We start from the raw sequence: 13,850 nt of genomic DNA on the forward strand, positions 1-13,850 counted from the left end.
AGACAACTTGATGTTCTGAAGGGTTCAACATGACAGGTTAGTAAGACATCTGAATACTCCACTAGAGTGAGGAATTCTCCCCCAGGAGCTCTGGCGGTCACAGCGATGAGGTGGAAGTTCTAGGGTGAGCGAGCAGATTTCGCTTCCACCTAAAGAAGCACTTTCTAAGAATCAGACTTTTTCATCAGCAAAACAGCCTTCCTTTTGGGGTGGTAAGTTCCTTGCCACTGGAGTGATCCAAGTTGAGGCTCTCAAGGCTACTGCAGATGAAGCCTCTGAATTCACCGCCTAGAACTGTGAGCTCCTTGAAGATAGGCCTATGTCTCCTTCATTTTTGGAACTGGCACCTCGCAGTGCCTGGCACATGGCATGTACTGAGTGGCTTGGCAGGTAATGAATGGATGGATGGATGAATAAAGTAGGGCAGAAGCTGTACTAGATGATCTCCCAAAGCCCCTGACACTCTGAGACTCAGTGATTTCATACTAAGTCAGGGACCCAAAGGGGCCCAAAATAAAGCTGCTCACCCTCATCTCAGAGATCGGCAAAACTCACCGTGCACGGTGGCTGCATCCAGGGCTCTCCGTCCACTTGCATTGGCAACAGCTTGTTCGTCCTGGAGCCCCGGAAACAGAGAACAGAGTGAGCTTCCTGGAGTCAGAGGATGAGGGTGGTCTTCACCAGGGAAACAAAGTGGGAAGACCTGATCCGCCCACCTAAGAGTGGTTCTGAAGACTCTCCTGGTGGGCTTCTGAGCCCACCTCAGAAGTACCAACTGGGCAGGTCTGGACCAGGCCCAGGGGACCAGGCCCAGGGGACTGTGTTTTAATAAGCACCATGGACAAATCTGTGGCTTCAGAACTCAGACTCTACTTTGAGAAACACTGCCCTGTGTGAGCAGTGAAGTCCACAGGAGTCTGGGCAACAGTGGCCAACCAGTATGGCAGCACCACAGCTGAGCAGACCCCCCAGTCAAACACACCAGCCGGGAGGCCTGCCCACGGTGCCAGAAATTCCCCTGTGAAATGGGAAGGGTTATGAAATGGGAAAAGGCCTGGGTTCTATGTTGAGTGAGTGGTTGCATCATGTCAATGAGGTAACGTCTCCCACTTATACGAGGTACAGCTCAGGTCTGAGTGTGTCTTGCCTGGCCCCCGATCCTAAACCATCCCCTCTTTTATCTCCTGAACAAGAGTAGACCATGCAATTGCATGGACTGTGGACCTGGCTTAGCTGGGAAAGGGGGCCACTGGGAATATGATCCCCATGGGTCAGTGGAGGGGAGAGGAGAAAGCATTGGTTTCTTGCTTGGGACAGGGCTTCTTTGGCATATGGACAGAGAGACAAAGGAGAAACTCAGGCAGGTCCTTTCAGAGGCCTCTGGTCTGGGTGAGCAGGGAACAGTTGCCACCCACTGACCAGAAAGCTCTCACCTGGGTTTGGCATCTTCCCTGGTTTTGAAATTATAAAATGAGAGAGGCAAGACGTGTTTTGATGGAGATGATTCTCTAACTGACCCTGAGGATATTTAATAATGAAAACAATAAACCTACTAATAAAACAAATAATAAGAGGAGAGAGTAGCATTCTGGCTTGGGGGGCTGAGGAGGCTATCTGGGGAATGCCCAGGAGGACGGGGCCCCTGACTCATCCCCTCTGTTTCTGTCTGGAAATAGAAAATATCTTCTCTCTTATACATGTTTAAAAAAATTTTTCAGGGATCAAGATGCTATATTCTTTGGTCTACATATGTTATGGCCTGGACGCACTAACAGACTGGACCTACTCAGTGTGCAAGTCCTGGGGGAAGGACAGGGAAGGAACCACGGAGATTAATCTGGAAAACAAGGGCCCCAGCACAACCACCACCCAGACAGAAAGAGGAGCAAAGATTTGGGGAACAATAAAAAAGACAGAGAAGGCACAGAATGGGGATGAAGAAAAGGGGTTAGTGAGACAGACCGAGAAACCAGCTCTGGAGACCTTTCTGGAGGATGCAGGGTGGCACTAAGAACAAAGTTTCCCTAAATGTGCTTTGAGGACACTTGCCCAAGAGGTTAAGGGTTACATGGGTTTTGTGTTTAAATAACTTTGGGCAACCTGCATGCTGTGGTCCCCTCTAGGAGATCTGATCTGTAGAAATTAAATGGGACACGGAAAGGAATAAAGACTTCTAAAATAATCAGGTGGAGAAAACTCTGTGACTAGTTGCACTTATTAAAATCAGAAGCCACCAAAATCAGAAGGTCCCCTCCAGTAGACCCCATCTCTTCCAGGAGCCTGCAGTGACTGACCTGGATGGTTCAGACGCTAAAGAATTGTTATCCACTTAAGTCAGTTATGACATGTTGCTGACATTGATGGTTTAGCTCTACAAAGGTATTCAGGGTTTCTAATTCTAATAAAAGTATTTCTAAGACCACCACCCAGGAAAGACCAGAGTAGAGCAGAGAACCTGGTTTTTGCCAAAGTGTGCCCTGTGGCACGCATTTAACATCTCAATTTGTAAAGATAAGGAAGGCAAGGAGTTGGTTCCCTGGGCCTCATAACCTCTCAATCCTATTTAGAGAATTTCACCAATTCATTCTAAGAGAACAGCAAACTGGCTGCGGTGGATTTTCCAGTCGATGTCCTGGGTGGTTGCATTATAACTGGTTTGGGAAATGGTCTCCAAAGACATTCTTTAGAAATGTTATCAAACTTCTGTCCCCAACTCTCCCTGAACGGAAATCCAAAGATGGCTTCCTAGTTGTTATCTGTAAGAATATTAAGGGAGGTGGGGAGAGTGGGAGGCTGTAGGGTAAATGAGGAAGCGTACCTGATGGAGACAGAGGAGCACTGGGCCAGCCTCCTGCCAGCACTCTTCAGGCCAGTGTAGATCTGCCCCATTTCCATGGCTCCCTCTAGCCCCACCACTTCAAGAAGCTGGTCACTGAGGTCTGCAGAGTGAGACAAGTTAAAGCAGTGCACGTATCTCTCTGTTCCCCAGTCTGGTTCAGGCCAGAAGGTCTGGTCCCGAGGTGGCCAACCCAGATCTGTCCATAGCCCTTCATTTCCCACCAAACAGCATTTTCATCCTCATTCTGGAGAGGGAATTTCCCCAGGAGTCAATAGATGTACCTTTTCATGAACAGAAACCGAGTTCTAGTGAAAAAAGGTTTTGATTCAGAAGGTTACCATGCATCCAATGAATAGGCTGACATATCCAGGAGCCTCTTCAAATGGAGAGTAACGTAAATGATGGACTGGCTATTTCTGAAATACTTTTCAACCCCCTCCCCCCAGTGCAGCTGAAGACACACTGGTTTGGGATCAGGATAGGAAGGAATGCTGGTGAAGGTCATTATCCATAGCTGGATCAGGTTTCTCCTCTCTGAATGTCTGAATAACATCTTGGCCCTACTGGCGATGACTGATGGTTAATTAACTGCAAATCTGGCCTGTGGTGAGCCAGTGGTGAGCCAACCTCCTTGGACATCCTTGGGGAAGTCAGTGACCTCTTTCAGGACACCAGGTGCCTAATCGGAGCCAAAGAAAAGAATATTTCACCTACACCAGATGATTCTGGGTGCACAGTACAAAAAGAGGGACAGAAAATATGAGTCTTAGGCTCAGAGTCACCTAGGCTCGAGGGCCTCCCACAATAGCAGTTGCTTCTGATTCAACACCTAGAAGAGGTCCATTTTTCAGAGTTCCCGGGGCTTGGATTGGGCCTGTTCGATTTCTTGGGAAAGCAATGGCAGGATTAAGGTTTGATGTTGGGCCCAAAACTCATTTTCACAACACAACTTCTATTTATTTAAAACAGAAGCAAAGTTAAAAAGGCAGATCTTTTAAAAGCTTCCATTCCTTTGCCTACTAAGGCAAGGGTAATTTTCTCATAGGTTGTGGCTAATCACTAACATCCTATTCACACTCACAAACTAGAAAACTGTTCTGTGTGAATGCTTCTGTTTATTTAACAGATGGCTTCTGTCTTCTAAGGTGCCTCCTGGTATAGTGCGATAGCGTTTATTATGATTGGCAAGGAGGTATTTGGGTTTGTCTTTACTTTTTGGTTTAGAAGACTAAGTATTGTTTAGAAAACATTCTCTTGATGGATATACTGCTAAAGAAGACAGTTAAACTATTGGGCTGACCACAGATGTGACCACAAATGTGTGGCCATCAGCTGCCAACAGATACACAAATTGCATTAGTCTCTCTGTGACAGGCACATAGGTTTTCCCCTCGACACCCATCAACACTCCCATTCTCCTTCTCTGGTACTCCTTTTTGCACATCTGTGAAAAGCTACTGTCTCCTGAAACCCTCCATCTCATTTGGACATGGAACAAGAAGCCATGAAAGGGCAATGTTTGCTTAGGAGAACACTCCAGACTCTTGTAAGGAGTTTGGATCCAATAAACAACAAATGTCTAAACCTCTAGTCACTTAATTAGTTCTCTTCTTACCAAAGCTGAATAACCATTGGATAGTTTTAGAGTCATTTTACAGTGCCTGTGAAATCAGTATGGATTGTGAATGAGAAGGGGGGGAGAGGGAGGGGGAAAGGAGGAGGGAGGGGGAAAGAGAGAAGAAGAAGGTGGAGGAGGAGGAGGCAGGAGGAGGAGGAAGAGGCAGGGGATATGTGTGGGATATGTTAGGGGTGAGGAGGGTGGGGGAGTTATACTGGGGTAGGAGAATGGAGGAGAAAAGAGAAACAGAACCCTTTAGAAGTTACCCTGTTGGCAGAGAGACAGATGTCTTGTAAAATGTTGCTCTCTGTACCAGGATTTGGTATCTGACAGTGCTGTGATAGTTCAGTGTTTCCCCTCCTTGAAACATTCCCTGGTAACAAAATGTTCTGAGAAGCAGGGGACTTAATAGACTCAAGTGTTTCAGCTTTTTACAATGTCTTGGTCTTTTAACAAATTTTCCTGTTGAATGGCTTTAACTCGAAAAGTTGTTATCACTTCCCACACATTACCTTGCAGCTATCACTTCCCACACATTACCTTGCTTCCTGGCTCCAGAAGAGAAGTAATGCAAGCTGATCTCATCAGCATGGCGGGCTGGTGGGCGGGTGGGTGGGTGGGTGGAGGGCAGGGGCTTACACAAATGTGGGACTTAGAAAATAAGTGCAGGGGAAGGGGCTAGGGTCTTGTCATACTCTTTGCCATTCTGCCTTTGTATCTGTACTCTGCATCTTCTCTGGCATGAAGAGGCTAGGATGACTCCTGTCTACTACTGAAGGGGACCTGACTGCTCTTCTGTTTCTCTACCATTGTCTAACTGATCTTTCTTTCAACTGCTGAAAATGCCCACCAGGAAGTTCTGAGGTAAAGAAATATATTTAACTTTGTTTCCCAAACTTATTGGACCACGAGACTCTTCTTTTGTGTGATACCTATAAACAGCTTTATAGTTATCCAGGGTAGTTTTCTTTGGAACACATTTTGGGAAATTCTGGCATCACTTGTTTCCTGGTACTTCCTCTAGCATACAGATACTTATGCAGAGACTAAATTTGGAGTTAAAATGAAACAGAACAGAGTATAAGTTAATGTCCAGGCACACAGAACATTTAACGTTCAGAACTTAGAATCCAGGATCAGGACGTCTGATATACCAGGTGTCTGTGTCACCTTAGGCACCCATGATTCAGAGTGTGGTTTTGGCAATTCATACTATCTCCATATTGCCTTTAGACTCTTCACCTCATTAGTATTTCAGATGGGATGTCCATGCATCTCAGTAAAACAGGAATTAATTAACTCACTCATTCATTCAACAGTTACTGAGAAGCAACCAAGTGCCAGACCCTGTGTTAAGAACTAGAAATACAAAACGTTCTACTCTTGAAGGACTCTCGGCCAAGAGGGAGAAAAAGTTAACTGCAGAAAATGTTATAATTGAACTATAGGAACAGGAGGCCCGAGTAACTGATTCTGACTGGGCAAGGCATGGAAGAAAGATCTCACAGACGTTCAAGGAAGGTTTTGAAGGATGAATGCCTAGGTAATTTGCTGTGTTAAGAAGGAGAAAGAGGAAGGACATTCCAGGGACAGAGATGATCACATATAGGACTGGATAGTCACAGGATGCAGAAAAGTTTAATTTAGCAGTAAACTCACTTGGCAATTTTGCTGGAAAATATAAAAAAGATTTCTACCTAATGAGAATTACTGTCAGGAGAGTTTTTGTTTGTTTGTTTGTTCGTTTAATAGAACTATAAAAAGAGGGTCTCTGGGCTGGGCACCACCTTGTGACAACCACCTTTTAGCACTGCTCTTGGTAACAAAGCCTTGTGCAGAGCTCTGTGTGCAGCAAACACGTAGTGTACACTCTTCACAAAAGAAAGAAGAGGAAGATTGGGAACATGGGAAGAGGAGAATCTGGAAGGAGAGGTGGAACAGCAAGGGCGACAGTGTAATTCCAGTCTGGCCTCTGGACTCAGCCTCCAGGGCAGGAGTTTATAAATGCAAGTCTGCTCATGTCACTACTCCCTACCAAAAACCCTTCAGTGGCACCAATCATAACGCCACGTGCTGGGAAGACAGGATGAAATGTATATTTTTTCCTACCTCTGATCAGAGTGGAAACTGGTAGAAAACTTCTTGGGGGGGGGAGGGAATTAGGTCTGTTTGTTTGTTTGTTTATTTATTTATCTTTTAACAAAGGTATTGGGGATTGAACCCAAAACCTCGTGCATGCTAAGCACACACTATACCCTTCCCCACCCTCGGAAAACTTTTTAGGAAAAAGTTTGGTAGTAAGAGTCTAAAACTTTCACACCGTTGATTCATTCATTTCTTTCTTGGCACTGATCACAAGAAACAACTGTTAGAATCTAAGTTCATACGAATACGACTATCGTAGATTCATTATAGTGAAATCTCCCCCTCCCCCATTTCTGCCTGTATGAGACTAGTTAAATAAATTACATGGTATCATATGATAGTATTGTACCCTGCTATTAAAATATTTACAAAATTTCAAAAACACGAATTATGTACATGTTATAATGTTAAGTGTGCAGGCAGGATATGAACTCACTTCTGCAGCACACTCTCAACTCTGTAAGAATATGCAGAAGAAAGGGGCAAATTCCTCTAAAATCTTACAGTGGTGAGATCTGGGTAACTAGATTACATGGGATTATAATTTTCTACTTTACGCTTTTCTCGGTGTTCTGCATTTTCTCTAAGTATGTATTACTGTTATCATTTTAAAAAGTCACTTCAAAAACCTATCAACTGCTCTTTATACCTGTAAAGATGCAAATTCCCTGACTTGATGCCCGAGGCCCGTCCCCATCTGGCAAGAAGCTACCTCTAAAATTTTATGTCCTGACACCACAGGGCTAAGTTCCTGCTCCAGACATACACAACAACAGGTAGCTCTCCAGGCAAACCCTACTGTCTCCCTCTTTTGTGGCTCCACCTACATTGTGCCCCTGCTTGAGATGCCCTCTTCCACTTTGACTTGCCCTTCAAAACTCCACTCAAGTGTCACCAACTTCAAGAAGCCTCCCTGGACTTTCATGCCTGCAGTTTGATTTAGCTCCTCCTCCTGAAACTTCCTCAGGTGGATATAGATGGCCAAAGAAAGTACAAGGCGGCTGATGTATGACTGAGGGCAAGAGATGGCTGCTGTAATAATTAACTGCCCCACGAGCTCGAGGTTGAAGAGGGAAGGAGATGAGGGACTGGACGGACGAAAAGGGAGAAGGCAAGAAGGAGACTCGATGAGTTCCAGGAGCAGGTGTGCTGAGCCAGCGGGAGAAGGAGGGTTGGAAAAGTGCTCTGAGTGGCGCGAGGAAACGAGCTCCTTCTGCGGCCCCCCGCAGTGGGCGGCTGAGGGAGAGGGTGGTGACCGGGAGGAGAGCTGAGGAGAAGCAGGCTAGGTCCGCTTTGCTGCATGTTAGAATTACCCGGGTAGGGAGTTTTTAAAAATAGCGATGCCCAGCTTGCCCCTACATGGGCAAATCAGGATGTGTGGACCTGGGAGTAAGAAATCAGTATTTGCTTTTAAAGATCCCCAGGCCATTCCAAAATACGAACAGTTTGGGAACTACTGGGCTCAGTTATCAGATGATCCCCAGAGGCCAGAGGCTCTCAGAGTGTGGTCCGGAAGCAGCAGCAGTGTCGCCGGGAAACTTGTCAGAAACGCACATCGTCAGGCCTCACCCAGACCTGCTAAATCAGAAACAGGGTGCTGGGCCCGGCGGTCTGTGTTCTAACAAGCCCTCTGGAAGATTCTGAGGTACACTCAAGTCAGAGAACGTGAGCCTTAGACAATAAAACCGCCCCAAAGCACAGGCCAGAGTTGGAGTGAAGAAGAATATAAACATGTTACTTCTTCACTTGAAAAGCAGGCGTTAGGACTAATAACAATGACCTCAGAATGTGGTTATGATATGAAATGGCAGACGTGTGTGTGACGGTGCCTAGCACAGAGCGGGCTCTGAAACTCTGTTAGTTTCGCTTTCCTTTTCTGCCACATTCACCCCGACAACTCCCAACAGTCTACCTACTGTCTTACAGCTGTGTATAGGAGTCCCCAGACCATAGTATTCAGGCTAAAGCATTAGAGGTGTTTCGTGTTTCTGTACAGCACAGGGAAATATATTCAATACCTTGTAGTAGCTCATAGTGAAAAAAATAAGAAAATGAATATATACATATTCATGTATGACTGAAGGACTGTGCTGTACAACAGAAATTGACACAACATTGTAAACTGACTATAACTCAATAAAAAAATTAAAAAAAAAGTTTCATGTTTCAGTGTCCCTCATGGGTTCACACCATGGCTGTAAATCCAGGTGAGCATTAGAGGAAGCCAGCATCCCTCTTCGGAGGTTTTTTCCTCCTTTAAACTCTTCCCTGATTCTGCTCCTTTCCCCACTTCTTTGATCTCAACAGCCCCATTTGGCTTTTAATTCTTTAGTCCTGCCTACTGCAGGGAGGAAGGCTTGCAGCTCAGTACCCACAGGTAAACGCTGGCAGAGCACTCGTATTTAAGGGGCACATTTTCCCTCGACAAACCCTCTGGAAGCCCAAGGGACCATTGGTCTTAGTTCTGAGCGAGTGAGGCAAGGTCATTCGCTATCTGGCCCTGCTCGCTGCACAGGTAACCATCTGCCTGGAGAACTCTTTATCCTCCCGGGATACGCCAGGCACTGTGCTGCTTCCTTCTCCTGTGCTCAGATAGTGCTCTCATGCAAGGACAATTGTTTCTGTGCACATCACTCTCCCAACCACATTGAGAGTTGAAGGCAAGGATGTATTTACTCTTCTTGTTTTGTTTATGTTTGCGTCTTTAGCAACTAGCCCAGCCCTTGGCATATAAAAGGCTCCCGGTAAATGTTTGTTGAATAAACTGAATTAGATACATGCTTTAGTGCCAAAGAACCTGACAGGTTTAGCACGAAAGAGGAAAAAGATAATGATTAATAGTAATAACAACTTGTCTAGATTGAACTGGATAACAGGCTTTCCATGAGTTAACTCATTTAATCTGCATGTAACAGATAATGATGACCCAGTCTGTTTTTCACCTCTCTGCCTTCATGCATAATTTTTATGTCCATCCTCATCTTGCCAGCTGGTTGACATTAATGAAAATGCAGTCATTTAAGGTGTAAGGGATAGATGGGGTCCTGATTTGAGCTTCGCGCTCTTGTGGTGCCCTGGAGAAGCGTGCGAGGGCCTTAGCCTAGCAGGATGCCTTGCTGTCTTCACTCTCACTCCCCCCTCACCCTCCATCCCCCCTTCTATCAGCACTCCAGGGTTCAGTCTGAGGAAATCAAGCAACCCTCAGTGGAGGGGCTGAATCTCTGACTATGCAGTGGCACCACGGGTGTTTCTGAACAATCCCATCAGAGTGGTGAGGAAGGCTGCTGCGTACCCTAGAGCAGCTGTGTGACACAGGAAAACCTGTGGGTGCTGTCCCTTTACCTAGGTTATGGCAGCACAGGCAGACTAAGATGCTAAGTGTCCTGACTTTGGGCCGGAATCCCATCAGTTCAGTGGGTAACACCAGTCAGCGAATGCTGATCTGAAGCTCTTCTGTTGGTTTGTGAGGGCTGCTGTAACAGAATCCCACAGGCTGGTGGGTCTAACACCACACGTCTATTTTTCTCACAGCTCTGGAGACTGAAGGGTAAGGTCAAGGTGCACCTTGCACCTTGCAGGATGGGCTTCTTCCGAAGCCCCTGGCCTTAGTTTGCAGGTGGCCACCCCTGGCCACTTCACGTAGTCCTTCCTCTTCACATGGTCCTTCCTCTTGCACACCCATCCCTGGTGTCTCTCTGTGTCCAAATGTCCTTTTCTTATAAGAACAACCATCAGATTGGACTAGAGCCCACCCTAACTGCCTCATTTAAGCTTAATCACTGCTTTAAAGTCTCTGTCTCCAAATATAGCCACATTCCAGGGTCATGGGGGTTGGGGCTTCACATATAAATTTGGTTGGGGGGGGACAAAATTCCCTGCCAATGTCCTTGCCCATAACAGGGACAATAATAAAAACTACATCATGGGTGATTCTGAGGAAGGCAGAGATAAAGAATGTGAAGGAGCCCCGTAAGCAGCAGCTAGAAACATCCCTTATGACTGGGCTGTGAGAAGCTGCCTTCCCTGGGAAGGGGTGCAGGACCTTCTTACTCTCTGTGGAAAAAGGATGCAAGCTCTGCTTTGCTCCAGTGGGCCAGGGTCGGTCCCCACAGCCTAGACAGGTGAGTGGTGGCTGGCAGACACGGCCTCCCAAGGCTGTGGGAGATGTCACCTTGGCCTCCTCTCCTGCCTCCAAATTCCCATGGAGATGGGCCCTGTGCCCTTGGTGGCTGAGGCAACCAGGGCCCAACAAAGCCGGGCACTGATCAGCCCACCTAAGCTCCCCACTGGGTCTGATCTGTGCAGATGAAAGACTGTTCTCAGCTAGAGAGCTTCAAAGCTGGCTTAGAAGCATGGCAGCCTGAAAACAGGCTGTGGGTGAGGAGATGGAGATGGAAGGGGCTTTGGGGTTTCCTTCGGCACAAAAGGGCAAGTAAGGAAAGGCTATAACTTACCCCCCATGTTCCCACCTGGCATTTCAAAACACCAGGTCCTCAGGCATCCCAACCATAACTTAACTGAAGGGTAACCTATGACCTGTGCCTTCCCTAGAGATCCTAACTCAGACACAGCATAAAGGCAGAGGACCCTCCGCAGGCAAACCAAACAGGCAGGGGGCTCATCCCCGGGCATCCTGTTAACCCAGCATAGAGAACGTGCTGCTGGGCCAGCTCGAGAAGCACAGAGCCCAGGCTCTGGACACACATGGGTCTGAATCCTACTGTCCAGCGCTCACTAGTTCTGTCACTTTGGGAGAAGTCACTTAGCTTCTCTGAGTCTTTTATCTGGAAAAGGCGGCTCTAATAACCTCACTGGCAGCATTGCGAGTTTTAGAATGATGCCACCCAGGGCCTGCACAGAGAGCACACGGAAGGCCCTCGAGAAACAGGCTGTTACTGCGATTTTACGTTTCTTCAGAAGCTCTGAAAAAAGGACTCAAGGCAGAGACAAGATGACTTGGAGTGATGGGGCATCTGAGGGCAGGGAAGCGCGGGTGGGGTGGGGTGAGCCTCTTCTCAGCCCTTCTCGGGGAAGACTTCCTGGCAACGAGGTCTTGTTAAATCGAATGCCGACTTTCTTGGCCTTAAGATCAAACACTAGTTGGTGTATTATCTGGCATGACTCTGCCCACTCAAGAAGCTTCAATTCCAGGTACAGTGTATGTAATAGACTAAATCAATTAGCGGTGAGATTTTCCAGTTCAACTCAAGCCTGATTCTCAGGCATTACACACAGAGGGTACATTAAAGAGATCTACACCCACCAAATGAATCACAGCTCAGAGGGACATGCACACGCAGAAAGGCAAGGCTAGAGGAGGGTTGTGACTCTTCCAGGTTGTTGGGTAAGGGGAAGTGGGGGACGGTACTGTGGTGTGAATGGAAAGGATGCCAGGTTTGGAATACGTGGCCTTGGTGCCAGTCCGAGGTCCACTAATTAGGGTGGCCTTGGACAGGTCAGTTAACCTCCCTGGGCCTCATTTTCTGACTTATAAAGTGTCTCTCAGGAGAGCTGTAGGGGATTAAAACGAGATGATGAATGCAAAATATTTCTAGCATCTACTGCTATATCCAAGCAGGTGCTTAACAAGTGTTGGACAAACTGTCCTGAAAACAGGAAGAGGTGGGTGCTGGCTGCAGCCAGAGGTGGAGGAGACCTAGGACTCTGCTTAAGGCGTCTATTCTGCCAACAGAAGCACCAGTAAAGGGGAGGGCTTTGGAATGGAGGCAGACAGGAGAAGGCTGAGCTTGTGGGTAGAAGAAGCTGGGATCCTGCTGGATGATTTATGGGGAAGGAGGAGTCATCCACATGGTAGTGTCCCTTTTGTCTGTCCCCTACTTCCGGTTGGCTTCTGTCCATTTCCCCTTTTGTGCCACTGAGTCCCATTCAAGGCCTTAGAGTTATAAGCCTGTGCTCTGCACCAGCTTCCTCTCTGGCCTCCTCGCTGCCAGTTTCTCTCCCTTTCCTCAAATCCACACCACATGCCTCTCTCGCATCCTATTGCTCCTGGCTTCAAACCCTTCATCTCTTCCCATTATTCAAAGGATCACGTATACACTCCGTGGCACGTTACTCAAGGGTCCCCATCTTTCCAGTCTTCCCTTTTGCTATTCCTGTAGCTCATGGCCTCCTTCTTTCCTTCTGTCTTTTCAAGTCCTTTTCAGCTTCAAGTATTACTAGCACACACACATTCAATCTCATTTATGCATTCATTCCTTCATCATTTGGCCATATAGCAAACATTTATTGATGACCTCCTGGGTGCCTGGCACAGTGCTGGGCAGCTGGGAATTGAGTTCCTAAGGAAAGGCCCTCCTTTTCTCCCCCCCCTCAGTGATACTATTTCTGCCACTCCAAGGTGTGTGCCTATCATGTAGTGTTAGCATGACTGTTCTACATGTATTTCTTGCATTAGACTGAGAACTCCTGGAGATCAGGACCCCTTCACCCTCCTGCCTGCACCCTCTACCGCACCTGCAGCACTCTGGGTCCTTGAAGGCAGGTTTGAGTCCCACTCTATTGGGTATTGCCTATATTCTTGGGCCAGTCACTTAACCCCATGAGCCTCAATGTCTTCAGCCATAAAATGGATTAAATAATTAGATATGCAACAGGCTTGGCCCATAAGTAAGTGCTCAGTAAATAACAGCACAATATACATTTATTGATTAGTCAAGAAGATGGGACACTTCTTGTACAACTGAGAAACAGGTCAAGAAGCATAGTGATGTTTAGGCTGTGCCAAGTGTGTGGCCAGCGGGCAGTTTTGCTGTAGTTGGGTCTTAGGAGGTGCTGGATATCGAACAGCTGAAAAGCTGCTACAGGGGAACAGGCGTCAGCATGTGGGCCGAGGTGGGGCAAGTGGGAAGGGAAGAATCAAAGGTGTCTAGGCCAGCCAAAGAGCCAGGCTGGAAGTTTTTTCTGCATGTGAAAAATGAATGGTTCCTTGGCTCTCTGGTTCTATTTTGAGCAGCAAACCTACTAAGGCAGGAATTAAGCTGGAGTTTAACTCCAGCTTGAACCTGTGTGAGCAAGTTTCTCTCTGCAGATGTGAACAGCCTCCGGGAGGCTGAATTCTGCCTTGCCCGCCCCTCCCGGCCTTGGTGGGGAGGGGAGGAGACAGCTGGAGGCAGAGTCCTGTTGATTCAGAAGTCAGCTGAGGAAGGATGAAGGATGGCTTCGCTGGAATTTCTAGTAAATTGGAGTTGGAGTGGGGTGAGGGACAGGCAGGAATGGGGAGGCTGGGGT

General features: G+C 47.1%; 1 protein-coding gene across 2 annotated transcripts in view; it reads right to left on the reverse strand.

Moving 5' to 3' along the window:
• DGKG (diacylglycerol kinase gamma) overlaps positions 1-13,850 on the reverse strand; it is a 185,912-nt gene that overhangs the window by 10,075 nt on the left and 161,987 nt on the right. For both annotated transcript variants that reach the window (XM_006200997.4, XM_006200993.4), the window contains 2 exons: positions 2,819-2,939; positions 556-616 (listed from right to left, as the gene is read on the reverse strand). In XM_006200997.4, coding sequence (XP_006201059.1) covers positions 556-616; positions 2,819-2,939 — 182 coding nt within the window. The remainder of the gene's footprint in view (positions 1-555; positions 617-2,818; positions 2,940-13,850) is intronic.

This window comes from Vicugna pacos, chromosome 1, assembly GCF_048564905.1.
Source record: "Vicugna pacos chromosome 1, VicPac4, whole genome shotgun sequence".
NCBI classification, from domain to species: domain Eukaryota; kingdom Metazoa; phylum Chordata; class Mammalia; order Artiodactyla; family Camelidae; genus Vicugna; species Vicugna pacos.